The 14,974-nt window shown below is 52.3% G+C and overlaps 1 protein-coding gene across 5 annotated transcripts in view; it reads left to right on the forward strand.

Annotated features, from left to right (window-relative positions):
* The first annotated feature begins 250 nt into the window (after positions 1-250).
* LOC144948475 (formin-binding protein 1-like) overlaps positions 251-14,974 on the forward strand; it is a 73,660-nt gene continuing 58,936 nt past the window's right edge. For 3 of the 5 annotated variants that reach the window (XM_078877969.1, XM_078877970.1, XM_078877971.1), the window contains exon 1: positions 251-733. In XM_078877969.1, coding sequence (XP_078734095.1) covers positions 710-733 — 24 coding nt within the window. In that variant the 5' untranslated portion in view covers positions 251-709. The remainder of the gene's footprint in view (positions 734-14,974) is intronic. The other 2 variants (XM_078877972.1, XM_078877973.1) reach the window with 1 other exon arrangement.

A 14,974-nucleotide genomic window follows, 5' to 3' on the forward strand; every position in this document is an offset into this window, starting at 1 on the left:
CCCTCAGCCCCAACCACACAGAGTAGCCCCGCCTCTCAGCCCCCACCTCACAGAGTAGCCCCGCCCCTCAGCCCCAACCACACCGAGTAGCCCCGCCTCTCAGCCCCCACCACACCGAGTAGCCCCGCCCCCCAGCCTCCACCACACAGAGTAGCCCCGCCCCTCAGCCCCCACCACGCAGAGTAGCCCCGCCTCTCAGCCCCCACCACACAGAGTAGCCCCGCCCCTCAGCCCCCACCACACAGAGTAGCCCCGCCCCTCAGTGCTGCAGAGTGGCGGGAGAGGAGTGAGGCGAAGACGGAGCGAGGGACGAGGAGGATAACTGAGGAGGAGGATAACGAGAAGGAGGATAACTGAGGAGGTGGAGGATAACGCGAAGGAGGATAACTGAGGAGGGGGAGGGTAACGAGAAGGATAACGAGGAGAGGGATAACTGAGGAGGATAACGACGAGAAGGATAACGAGGAGGAGGAGGGCGACTGCAGCCGGCACCGAACCTCCCCTCAGCCTCAGCCGCCGCCGCCGCCGCCGCGGGCGAGCGCTTTGGGAGCTGAAAGGGACCGAAGGCCCCGGGGAGCTTGAGGGGAAGACGACGAAGAAGACGAAGACGCCGGAGAGGGAGGGAGGAGGAGGGGAGAGCAGAGACCCTGGAAGCGGGCGAGAGGCAGGAGCCGAGCCCACGGCGCTCGGGCTCCCACGGGCGGCCGTCATGAGCTGGGGCACTGAGCTGTGGGTGAGTGGACGGGGTGGACGCGGGTCGAGGTGGTGGTGGACAACGTGTGTGTGAGATGGAGAGAGATGGAGAGAGATGGAGAAGGGTTATGAAGGTGGACATTGGTTGAGGTGGACATCGCCTGGGTGTGAGGGTTGAGGTGGACACTGGTAGAGGTGGACATCGCCTGGGTGTGAGGGGTGAGGTGAACACTGGTAGAGGTGGACAGCTCCTGGGTGTGAGGGTTGAGGTGGACACTGGTTGAGGTGGACACTGCTAGAGGTGGACAGCTCCTGGGTGTGAGGGTTGAGGTGGACACTGGTAGAGGTGGACACAGGTAGAGGTGGACCAGGTCGGGGCGAGATGAGGCAGGAGGGGATTGTTGACCTTTTGTATTTTGCGATTTGCGGCGCCTCTGAGGTTAACGGTGACCGGCGCTTCGCCTCTCAGACCGACCCACCCGGTTGGATTCCAGGCGACGGCACAACATCGATTACCGTAATAATATCCTCGTGATAATTGGTTTTTACCCTTCTATCTGGCAACAAAACTGACACCTTCTTACAAGGAGTCATGTTTGCATAGACCGCAATACCAGCAGTCATAATACAAACAAAAAACATAACTCTGATAATGTGCACTGTCCTTGAAGTTGATTGGTCCACACCCGAGACAGCTTTCCTTAGAGCCTAGTCTCACATGGGTTGGACCAATGACGCCAAAAGGCGCACAACTCAAAGACTGCAGGTATTGCGGTCGATGCAATCATGACTCCTTGTAAAAAGGTGTCAGTTTTGTTGTCAGATAGAAGATAAAAAAACCAATTATCATATTTTTACTGGCAAATGAGGTTCCCATAGAATATCCTCGTGTTTTGTACAATTACATATCTACGGCTCCATATACACATCTACGGCTCTATATAAGGAACGAAACAGGTGGAATTCTCCACAAATCTGGCTGTCGCCTGATGAAGCTGGTTGTAATTACTGGCGAAACGTCGTACTCGGATTGTAAATGTTGTGGCTTGGCTCTCCAACACACCAGTGTGCTGTACTAGTGTACTACACTATACACTACACTATACACTACACTACACACTAGTGCTGTACTAGTATACTACACTATACACTACACTATACACTACACTACACACTAGTGCTGTACTAGTGACGAATTGGCCACGTTCTGTTTACGTGACAAACCTTACTGGTTGGCTGTGTCGGGTGGTGGCGGGTTTAACGACACTTTATATATTTACGCGATCTAACCCCAACAAAAAACCTCTTATGGTCAGTATTAGTATTTGGCTTTTCGGATTCTTAAAGCAATCGATTACGCCAACCGAGTATATTTACGAGTATTCGACTAACGTGATTATAGCCAAACATAATGAAAATTGATGGCCAGTTAACCGCGCTGAATTAGAATTTTACAAATACGGTGCTGTAATGCACCACCCCACCCATCTGTGGGATAATTATGAGTGCCTGTTGTTTACAAACGCGATGTTGTTCAACCTGATGGGCACCTGGAGGGCACGTCGCGGCCAGGGAGGTGACGGATGGTTGGCAATGGACGGTGAGAAGAAAGTTCCAACGATACGATATTAATGACGGTAGTGGCAAGCCACATCCAAACACTGTCCAGGCACAAATACCCTGCTTGGCTTAGTTGACAAAGGTCCATAGCAACAACAACAGCAACAACAACAGCAACAACAACACTATGATCAATAACACACTGTGGATTACATACTCTTTGGTTCTTTCGGTAAAGTCACGTAGGTATAAATTAATATAAAATAATTTTATTTAATATTATTTAATATGATTTAATATTAATTTATAGGTATAAAATAATGTAAAATAATATTATTTTATACCTACGTGACTTTACCGAAAGAACCAAAGAGTATGGATTCCTACGAAAGATTCAAATCTCGATTGTCACTGGATTCATATAAATAACGGGTGACGTGGGCAATGCACCTTCTGTCACAGCACACGTCTGATGGTATCGGGTGATGAGGTTGATACTGGACATCTGTGAAAAAGAGTTTAATAGCCCATCGCATTCCAGCACAAATACATATTCCGATTCTCACCGGGAATGATCAGGCGCATTTAAATGGCAGCAGTTGGTTCGGGTGGTGTGCAGGAATGCTTGTTGATGTGACAATATGGCATGCGGCCTGTGATTTGCACGGCAGGTTACCCACCCACCCCTCATATATAATGTTTGTGGATACCAGATCCCTTGCTATACCCATCTTGTATAGATCTCTGAGACCCGCCGTCTGTGGCCTGCCCCGTGGCCGTGTCGCGTCACCTGCCGCTTGGTTTTCCCCGGCTGCGTGTCGGTGTTGCGATGACGCACACCGTGTCGGGGAGGCCCTCATCCAGCAGTGGATAGGCCACGGCCGATTGCGTCGACGATCTATGTCTAGAGCGGTGTTCTTCATTGCAAGGCCCACGGGGCCACTGGCGGTCCCTGGTGGCCTTTAGTGCGGCCCCTGACGTGCAGCCCTCCCGACAAATACACAGAATTGTTTTCTGAGTCAATGACCAGGCCTCCTGCGATTGTTATGCGCAAATCGCCCCAATGTCTCACCACCTACACCTGACGACCCTGGCCACAGACAGGGCAGCTTGCAGAACATGATCAGCGCGCCTCATGTCCACCGCCACGGTCGCAAGACGCTGCGACTACAGCACACGCCATGTAGATCCCCGTTACAGCAACGGGCAAGCACGCAGGCGCACATGCAGATGTTAGTAATGTACGTACGCGTATGTTGAACTTCTTTCGCACCGTACGTAGCCAACTGTGCTTATAATTGGAGGTGCGGAGGAAAGGACAACACGGGTGCAGGATGGAGGAGGATAGGGTACGCAACTTGTAGGTTGAGAATAGAACGTGGCAGGAAAGTGCGGGTGATGTCGTAAGGAAGAGGAGGTTGCGATGGGTGGGACACGGGTGCAGGATGGAGGAGGATAGGGTACGCAACTTGTAGGTTGAGAATAGAACGTGGCAGGAAAGTGCGGGTGATGTCGTAAGGAAGAGGAGGTTGCGATGGGTGGGACACGGGTGCAGGATGGAGGAGGATAGGGTACGCAACTTGTAGGTTGGGAATGGAACGTGGCAGGAAAGTGCGGGTGATGTCGTAAGGAAGAGGAGGTTGCGATGGGTGGGACACGGGTGCAGGATGGAAGAGGGAAGGCTACCAAGACAGGAATTGAAGGGACGCCCAGAGGTCAGCGACTCACGGGAAGACCTAAAGCCAGATGGATGGCAGTGAGTGCGCTGAGACTGCAGAAGCCGCCCTTGAACATTGGGTGTGTGACTTGATAAGCAAAAGGAAGAAAGCGATTGCTATAGATGCGGCGGAATCACCACAGACAGCGTTGTCTGCGTATGACCCCTCCTGACCTTGGGTGAGCCAGACGATGTCCATTCCCGAATGATGAGCACGGGAGGGGACATCCCCTGCGGGGAGATGGAGTGATTAATTCGGCGTGCCCTGTGTATAGATTCTCACCTGTGCTCTACACCTGTGCCCTACACCTCTATAATGTGTGGTTATGTGTGTAGTACTTGCCCCAACTGTCTGTTGAGGCTATATGCGGGATATTTGTATTTGTGCAGCCAAGCAACACTAGCTTCCCCCAACCTGCATGACTCCGTTTTGAGCCAGTGATATGCAGCCGCTCACGAACATGTAAAATCCATTAAACTTGCAACGTACATTTTCAACCCGCATGAAATAAAAAATGAGCGAATCAGCAGTCCTCTCCTCCTTCGCTCCTCTGCTGCCCCCCTGCCACCACTGTGTTAAACTGCCCCCCCCCAGCCATCCATGCCGTCGGCTCCCTTGCCGTGGCTTAAGGCCAAGCTCGGAGTTGTTTAGCTCTGTGGATTCACATGGCTCGGATTATATACGTGAGCCCCTGATTACGTGTGAAACGTACAGTAATTTATTTTAATCATAGCCACATGCAGCGTGGGCTCGAGAAATGTGTGACGCCCGACGGGCATTCCTTGAGCTCGCTTGCAAGAAGAGTAGGCCAAACTCCTCCGATTCTGAAATCGAATCGCTGACCGAGAATCGTGGCAATTCATCAAAAGACTATGGAGGAAGGAGAAGGGGGGTGATTTTTTTGTTAGCGATGCGGGTTGAGCGGTGGTGCAGTGGTCAGCGCACTGCGCCATGAACCCTGTGACCTGACTTTCGTTTCCTCACCACAGCCAAGATCAGTTTGGGGGAGCGATATTTGAAACGGTCCTGGGTACCCTCCCCCACATCCCTTCACCAGCCCGCACTGACCTGCGTGGTGAAGTATGGTCAAATAACTTCCATATGAACCAAGCGTGGCATGGGAAGGCCTTCATCCAGCAGTGGGTTGACAAAGGGCTGTACATTCTTATTATACTGGTAGGAACCTCCTGGTTACACCAGCCCACAGGGGATTATTGTGTCCGTCGTGCAGGGAGGGGCTGGGTGGGCAGGGAGGGGCTGGGTGGGGAGGGTGGGGCTGGGTGGGGAGGGGAGGGTGGGGAGGGGCTGGGTGGGGAGGGGCTGGTTACCCCGTGGTGCCCTTATAAAACTCAACGTTTAACCTACTCACGCCGGCTTGTGCCCGCCCTCACAGTTGGGCATATTTGCGGAATACACCACGCCGCCGTTGACCCTGGCCATTGACCGAGCGACCCAACGTTCCTACCAGCTCCCACCGCAGGAATGTGTTAATCACATGTTTATCGTTGAGCGGTGGCGCAGTGGTTAGCTCGCTGTGCTACGAAGCCGGAAACCTCGGTTCGATTCGGGGTAGCGGCTAACAGCCCTTGCAGATCGGCGTGGTGAAGTATGGTCTTCTGGGGATATCTGTGAAACTACTGGACACCTGTGAAAAAGAGCTTTAGAGCGCATTGGATTCCTGCAGTGTAAATAAATACTCTGATTGTGGTCAAACAGCTCCGACATGAACCAACCGTGGCATGGGGAGTTCCTTCGTTCAGCAGCGGACTGACAACTTCCCGTGAATACGAATAACACGAACATGCACGCCCAGCACAGTGTGTCTCGAGTAACTTGTCGCTGGGCGCATCCTTATGAAAGCATCGATTAAAAAGGGAGGGGAGCCGTAAATTTCCCACTTTATGGGGGTTTCTTCCCTCCTTTGTTCAGACTCAGGAGGAGCTTTTCCACACGGAGCAGGGGAAATTCATGGCCTCTCTGAAACGTTATTTATTATTGCTCCTGAGTGAGAGGCGGGCCCTGGAGGGGCGCCGGGGTGGGTGGGAATTGGTGTTGCTGATCAATCGAGACACATCGCTTCATTCCATCAGTCAGGCCTCATGCCAGGACATTGGCAGGGCAGTGAGAGGCATTTCTTTTACGACCAAGTAAAAAAAAACCCCGTCGATGAATGCGTGGGTAGTGGTGCCCAGGACTGGTCCAGATTATCCCTCACCGTCGGTGTTAACCGTGCTGCGAGGTTATCTAACTATTGTTTTTATTTTACCAAGAAAGGCCCCACTGAGCTCTTTAGCTATTTTTTAAGAAGCGACCTGCCCATCACAAATGATAGCTCAAAGAAGTGGAAATTTACAGCAGCCAAATACTCTAAACGCGTGTTTCTAAATGTGGAGGGAAAAACCGGCGGACCAGGAGAAAAATCCACACTTCCATGTGGAGATCACGCCAACTCCAAATATACAGGCTTTAGGGTCGGGATCGAACCCACTACCTCTTGTATACCAGGCGAGGTAGTTAACATCTCGCCACCGTGGCGCAGTGTACTAAATCAACAATGAGCAGTGAGGTGAAGTATAATTAAAGAACTCCCACGACCGAAAGGCTTGGGAGGCACTGTTCCAGCTGTGGATTGATGAAGGGCTGTACATTACAGTGTATCATTCTAATTGTTATTAAAAGCTGGTTGAGGCCAGGAGTCTGTTTTGCAAGGGGGAGCTGGACTTAAATTTGTACAACAGGAAGGGTAGGGGAGGGGGCAGACACAGGACCAGATATCATTCACCGCTGATTATATTCGTATCCGCAAATTGAACGTTACGCGACTAATCACATACCGATTTAATAGCCGGTCATCAGAAAACATCTCAAATTGTCATTGTCATCGGACCCCATGGTGTAAACAAGCAACTCTTATTATCCACTCTGTCTCTCTACTCGCCTCTGTTTATGTGCAATGGAGAAGGGGCCACTGCCTAAAATGTTGCCTATTATATACTTATATATCACTTAAACCAAACTCTTTATTTTATTTTACCAGGTAAGACCCACTGAGCTGTATGGATCTTTTTCAGAAACGACCTGGCTATCACAAATGATATCTCAACGAAGTGGCTTGTCACGATAACATTTGTAGCAGCCAAATACTCGAAACACGTGATGTTGATTCTAAATGTGACGGGAAACACCGGAGGACCCGGTGAAAAATCCACACTACCACGGGGAGGACATACAAACTCCAAATATACCGGTGTCAGGGTCGGGATCGAACCCACATCCTCCTGCATACCAGGGGAGGAAGGTAACATCACGGCCGCCGTGGCGTTAACGATTATTCTGTCGAGGTTTTTTTCCCTTCGGGTAACGCTTGGGCTCATCGCGCCATGCGCTAACCACTGCGCTGTCGCTCTCCCCGCTTACAAATGACTCTGCACCGTTGGCTCTGCACCCTTGACACCTTGAGAGAGTGTTGCCTGGAGAGTTATGTTACGTACCGAGGAGTCAATCACAGCCGACTTACATTTTGGCGGATATTTATTTTCCTCCGATATAGCATTGCCAATATTTGTGTCACCAGCCACCAGGGGTGTCATCATTTCAGCTGGGAATGTCTGGATTGGTGAGCCAGAAAATATCTCCGCACCCAGCAGCGCACGACATCCGGCATACCCCCTGGCTGTGGCTACTAGACACGTGCCACACATCGCAGTCATATCGGCGGGCCAGAATATATTTCCGCACACAGCAGACCACATCCAGTAAACCACTTTGCTGCTGTGGCTACAAGACACGTGCCACCTCCTCCAGTCTTACCAGTACCCCATACATTTTTGTTTTCACACATCACACCACATCCATAATAAAGGTTTTTGGGTTAGATTGCATAAGTATCAATGTGTCGTAACCCTCCACCACCTGACACAGCCAGTAAGGTTTGTCACGTAAACAACACGCCAATGAGTTACTACTTCAGCCCACCGGTGTGTTGGAGAGTAAACTCACAACATTTAAGATTCGAGTACCGTGACGTTTCGCCAGTAATTACAACAAACAGCATCATCAGGCGACAGCCAGAGTTGTGGAGAAAATCTTCCTGTTTCGGTCTTAACACAAAGTCCAGTATCACTGTGTGGGTTTTTGTGGTTGTGCTACTGCGCAGCTCTCTGATGAGGGTTGTGTCTCCAGCTTGTATGTTAGGGTCATGGGTGCGGGCTGTGCCTGCTGCTCGTCACATGAATGTGGAATTTCCAGCACTGGCTCTGCAGGGTTTTAAGCAGGAGATGAGCTCCAATGTCTCGATGCTCATTTGAGCGGCAGGAAATTAATATGACTTTTTAGCAACGAGCAGCCGATTGTCTGTCTTCAAACTGACCGTGTGTTGTGTGCGATGATGGTGTGATGATGCTGGTGATGGAGATGATGATGATGGGCAGGGCTGTCCACATGGGAGGTTTGGGGCCCGTGGAAAATCACACTGCGTGCCCACCCTCCCGACGCCTTCAAACTAAACCGGAAGTATCAAGCATGACCCCGTTTCGTCGAAGCGTGCCCTCCCCCTCCGCCCCCCACAGCGCGGGGCCTGGGACGGTCGCCCCGATTTGCCGTATACCCTAGGGGATGGCTCTGGTGATGGCACAGACCTCGGTTCTGTGGGCCTCCCCCCCCACGCATCTGTTGGTTTTGCCCGCCGTAGTTTACTCAGCCGGTGCAGGGCCACTTATGCCCCCTGATAATGGGACCGATTCACGTCGTGGAGAATGTTTCCTTTTGCCGAAAATTCTTGAGCGCAATCGTGCCGCAATCCCCTCGCCCTCCAAACACCCCCTGCACCTCCCTCCCGCCCCTGTCGTCCCCCCTCCGACCGCCGTCAACAACAATTGAGAAAATCGCCAAAGCGGCACTTGCCAGACATTTCGTAAGAGACGGGAATTCAACCACAAGAATTTGAACGGTCAGTCTATGAGCGGCCGGTTGCGAGTATTGGGGGTGCAAAGTGTGGGTACCCCCACAACTTCCGACACATCTGACCGGCGTGGAAGAGTAGGCCAAATGTATCCTCTTAGAGGGGCTCTCTAGGGCTCCCTCTAGAGGGGCTATCTGGAGCTCCCTCTAGTGGAGGCCCTTCCGCCAGCAGTGGTGTGAGACATATATTTGCAGGCCCGCACACTCTGCCTATACACTGTACTGTAGAGCAGCGGTCCCCAACCTTTTTGGCACCAGGGACCGGTTTTCGTGGAAGACAATTTTTCTTCACGGACCGGGGGCGGTCATCATTGGGTCTTTCCAACTTTTCAAAGAAGCTCTCCAGCGACGTTTGTTTTGTACTCATTTTGGCTAGGGGTTAGCAGCTTGTGGGCTGACCAAAACTGTGACTGAGACAAGTGCGCAGTGCGGGAAAGAGGCGCGGACAGAAGTGGTCAATAATAAAATAATTGGGCGGGCCACGCGCGGACTCACCGCTCACCACTATGCGGTGTGTAGAGTGTGTACACACGGACTCACCGCTCACCACTATGCGGTGTGTAGAGTGTGTACACACACGGACTCACCGCTCACCACTATGCGGTGTGTAGAGTGTGTACACACACGGACTCACCGCTCACCACTATGCGGTGTGTAGAGTGTGTACACACACGGACTCACCGCTCACCACTATGCGGTGTGTAGAGTGTGTACACACACGGACTCACCGCTCACCACTATGCGGTGTGTAGAGTGTGTACACACACGGACTCACCGCTCACCACTATGCGGTGTGTAGAGTGTGTACACACACGGACTCACCGCTCACCTCCTGCTGTGCGGCCCGGTTCCTAACAGGCCACGGACTGGTACCGGTCCACGGCCCGGGGGTTGGGGACCCCTGCTGTAGAGGATTGTGGCATCGGTGCTCATTTCCTGTTTTCACTCCTGGGTCGTCAGCGGGTGTAAATTCCACATTCATATCACGGGGGCAAGTTGGGTCCGTAGGACGACCGCTTGAAATATCCCAACAAAGTGGTGATTTCAATGTTACTGACTCTGGGAGGGAGGGAGGGATGATGCTGATGGGGAGGAGGTGTAATGATTCACACGGCTGGCTTTGCTGGCAACTGCCCGCAGGCACGAACACCAGAGTTGTCGTCAGCGTGGAGAAGAGCCCAGCCAGCAGCCAAGCCAGGAAACTCGAGCCATGGATGATTATTGTTGAATCCTTCTCCACAACGAGTGCGACGAACGTTGCCACCTGTGGAATAGGACGTGATATTTGCTAGAAATGCGTGAGCATATCCACGTAACATTAAACAAAAGTCACGTGTTTATTACGCCCACCACTACTGGACGATACTGACACAGTGACAAAGACACACACCACACACACGTGAAGAATGTTGGGGCAGGTTCTGTTTGCGAGCCCCTAATAAGTCCATAAAGGCATGTGATAGGTGGGTCTGGCCAAAAGCTCACCAGTGTTGGGTCGTCTTCGGGAAAGGCCAGGGACCGGCTCTGATATGACTTGCCACTGATGTTAGCCGTGAGCTGGAATCGAAACCGGGTCGACAGGTCCGTGGCCGCAGCACGCTAACCACAAGACCGCCGCTTCCCACCATAAACACACTCCCGCTTCTACACAAACACACACACACAACCACAAACACACCCACATTCATATACCCTGACATATTCGATCACTCACACCCCTAAACTGTCACTCATCGCTGACATCATATACAGGTGTTTCCCACACCTTCATTGTGCGAGAAGTCTCCCCATCCGAAAAGCAACAAAGACAAAGATCCCCGTGTAGCCTTAACAGACTGTCGGGGCAAGTGCTGTTAGCGAGCAGCACCTATGAAGGCCGGCACGGCACACGAGGGGGTGGATGGCCAGCACAATGTCCAACCGCCTTTGTCTCCTTAAGCGGTGATGTTTACACACCGCACCAAACACTCATTTGAGGCTGAGTCGACCTAGGGGGAGGCCCAGGATCGGTTCAGATAATCATCGTTGGTGTTGGCCGTGTTGAGCGGGAATCGATTTTGGGGTCTCTGGCGGGTTCGTCATGCGGCGCGCTAACCACTACAAAAACAAAGATCCCCCGTATAGCCTGAACAGACTTTTGGGGCAAGTTCTGTTAGCGAGCAGCACCTATGAAGGCCGGCCACGGCAAAAAGACAAAGATCCCCGTGTAGCCTTATCAGACTGTCGGGGCAAGTTCTGTTAGCGAATGGCACCTATGAAAGCCGACACGGCGTACGAGGGGGTGAGTATCCAGCGCCACGCTCGGCCGCCTTTCGTCTCCCCATTGTCGATGTTTACACACCGCACCAGGTACTAATTTGAGGCCGCTTGAAATATTCGTCACTGGTGTTGGCCGTGAGCGGGAATCGAACTCGGGCCCGCAGGGTTTGTCGCGCAGCGCGCTAACCGCTGCACTACCGCTCCCCACTAGCACGCACACGCACACATACACCCTTGCCTCGTCACCCCATGTCATTCCAAGACGGGTGGAGGATTAAACTGCACCAGCAAGTGACGCATTGTGAACCGGGCCTGTGAGTGCGTGCCTAGTTTTTTAAATTACCCTGATTAACCCACGAGCCCTATCCCACCACTCCCCGTCCGCCACCCTCCAGCACGCCCACGCATCCCGGGCAGCTTCAGCCTCGGCAGGAGCAGCAAGCAGCAGCAGCAACAGCCTCAAACAAAACAAGCCGATTGGAATCCAGGGAATGCGGTCTAAAGCCGGGAGCTCCATTTATAGAGGGGCGCCGGGCGCTGCGAAGCGACGAGCCATTTTTAACGCGACTTTCAGGGAGACCGTGCGGCATATTCTTTGGGTCTTTCGGTAAAGTCACGTAGATAGAAAAAATAATAACAGTAAAATAATAAAAATAAGTGAATAAAAAGAATATTAATATTTTTATTCGCTTTATTTATATTTTAATAATATTAATTATATTATTTTAATTCACTTTATTTTCATTTTTATTATTTTATTATTATTTTTTCTATCTACCTGACTTTACCGAAAGAAGGGAAATAATAAAATAATAAAATAAAACATAATAAAATAAAATTCTCATGACGTTTCGGCCACAACACAAGCAGCCGTCCTCAGGTGAAGACAGAGCTGTCTTTATTTTATGATGTTTTATTTTTATTATTTTATTACTTCCCTTCTACGTGACTTTACCGAAAGAACCAAGAAGATGAATCCCTGCAGTCACGAAAGCTATAAATCAAGATTTAAACCGTATGGCATTACCTCCCGCCCCGCTGAACAGATATGCCGACATGTCGGCTCTTATCCAACCGTCATGATGCGTTTCCTCTCCCTGTCAACTCGGGTGTCGTTACAGGCCTCCCTCGGCTTCGTGCGATCTCGCGTACGTGCGGCTAACCTATTCCTACAGAAAACGTGCTCCACTGTGCGGTTTGAATTCGCTCGTACGTGGCTCTGAGGTCGCAATCGGGTACCCGAAACCCGTACCCTACCCGATACCCGGCTACCCGTACCCGGCCGGGTAGTAAAGTAATTGTATTTTTTATTTGCTATACTGCCAGATAATACGACAAATCGCTAACATTAAACACCCAGTCGTTCATAAAAGTTGAAGGCGGTATAGTACTATAGTAATAGAGAAAGTGCAGAGTCACTGAACCGGAATTGATAGCTTGAAAGCATTTAGCGCGGGGCCCTTGAAAGTGTGGGGGCCCCGTAGCATTATGTAGCTACTTGTGCTACGAGGATATAATCCGGCACTGCTTTGAGAAGTGTCCATGGCCGTGTCGGCTGAGTCGATCCAGCCGATCCACCCAGCCGATCCCGATGCGTGGAACTTGGTCGTCGTTCGATGGCAAGCAAACGGATCGGATGCGGGCGTAAAGTTGCGGGCGAATGTTTTCTCGGAGCGAGCGAGCGAGCGGGCGGGCGAGTGGGCAGGATGGAAATTCGTGGCCAAAAGTGTGTGGGTGGCACACTGAGAAGGAGAAGTTGGCAGCGTTGGTGGCAGTGGTGGTGTAGGGAGCGGTGGCGTAGCGGTTATAGCGCGCTATGCTACGAAACCCTTGCGAACCGGGTTCAATTCCCGCTCACAGTCGACACCCTTAGGTCGACTCAGCCTCAAGTGAGTAGCCGGTGCGAAGTGTAAACATTGCGACTGGGGAGACAAAGGGGGCCGGGTGTTGCCACGCCACCCCCTTCATGTGCCATGCCGGCCTTCGTAGGTCCTCGCTAACGGCACTTGCTCCAACAGTCTGTTCAGGCTATACGGGGGATCTTTGTCTTTAGTTAGTGGTGGTGGTGAAGTTGGTAATGCTTTGCCAATTCTGCAGAGCGGATGTTGGGTGCTTTGCTCCAGGAAAGGTTGAGGAGTGAACGGGGCGATAGTGGGGGTTGTCGTGGAAGGCTGCCAGGGTGTGTGAACGTATGTCGCTTTAATCCTCGCTCCATCTCCGCACGGTCCCCTGTCGCTGTCTTTCTCCTTTTTTCTCCCTTGAGAGAGAGAGAGCCAAATGAGGAGACATCCTCTGTCTCGAGAGAGTGAAAGAGCGTCTCCCCGCTCTCCCCTCTCTCTCTCGAGAGAGAGTCTCCTCATTTGGCTGCCACTTTGTCATCAGTCTCAACCCCGAGCCGTTTTCACTTCGGGTGACACGTTTTCTGCCCAAGCCCCATTATTCACTTTGCTCAACGCTCAGTGCGATGTCTCCAATTTGTATTTGTTCTCCCATGCGCGTGCTCCTCACCCTCGCAAGTGCAGTTCCACGGCGGTTGTACCATCTCCACGTGCGTTTTTTTCAGATTGTGTTCCCTTTTCTCCCATGCACCCAGAAGTACAACCACGGCTTAGTCCATTGGCAGGCCACGTGTGGGTGAGGTAAAGTGTGCGGTCCCCCCCCCCCCTCACCTGTTCCAAGACGGTACTGGCCTACATGGAAGAGTAGGCCAAGTACCCTCTGGAGAGAAGCGGCTCTCCCTCTAAGTGGTGACCCCACCCCACCCACCACCATCGTGTAGCGTGAGCAAGCACTTGCAGGGCTGCACCTTTACCGCATGTGCAGCGAGCGACGGCTGAACATCCTGGTGAACATCTGGCGGGGATTCGAATCCTCGCCTCCGTTTGAGCCGGGCTAGCGGCACCGCGCCTGAGCTGCACTGCTCGCTTCACCGTCCCCTACTGTGCCGCAATGGAGCGTGCCGTCTGCGGTTCATGGACGCGAGTGGCAACATCGCCCGGCTCACTCGCTCACCCGTTCGCTCGCTCACCCGTTCGCTTACTCGTTCACCCGTTCGCTCACTCGTTCACTCACTCTTTCACTCATTTGCTCACTCACTCGTTCACTCATTCACTCACTCGTTCACTCACTCATTCACTAACTCGTTCACTCGTTCGGTCACCCGTTCACTCATTCGTGCATTCCGCTGCTCAATCATTCACTCACTCGATGACCCGCTCACTCGCTCGCCCGCTCATGTATGCGTGTGGCCGCTCACAATTTAAATGTCACAATTGAATGTCAGCGGCGCCGACGCACCTGCCCCGCTCGTGACACAATGCTGCGTGCCGCACACGCCCCATGTGGACACGGCGAACCCCGATAGAACCACCCCACCCCGCCGCCTTCATCCCTCTCCCACCACCGCCAGGTAAGTCACCTAGGGGGAGAGGCGTCGCCTTCAAAGCACCCCAGAGCAGACGATGACGACGGAAGCCCAGGCAGACGTAGCCAAGGGCGTTCTCGTTCCAGATACGCGCCGCCCAACCAACTCCTTGGTGGCTGCATCGTCCAACTCTTAAGCACTGCAGTAGCTCGGTAGATATACACGCGAGTTTTGTTGCCTCTGTTGGATGTCGGGTCCAGAGCGCGTTATTGGCGATGAAGAGCGGTGCAGGTGGATGTCTTGCTCGTACCGTGTTGTTCAGCCACCACCCGTGTCACACGCTGCGTGTCACTCGCTCACTCGCCCACTCACTCCCTCATTCACCGACTTGATCACTCATTGATCCACCCACTCAACTCAC

This window comes from Lampetra fluviatilis, chromosome 49 (genome assembly GCF_964198595.1).
Source record: "Lampetra fluviatilis chromosome 49, kcLamFluv1.1, whole genome shotgun sequence".
Lineage (NCBI taxonomy): Eukaryota > Metazoa > Chordata > Hyperoartia > Petromyzontiformes > Petromyzontidae > Lampetra > Lampetra fluviatilis.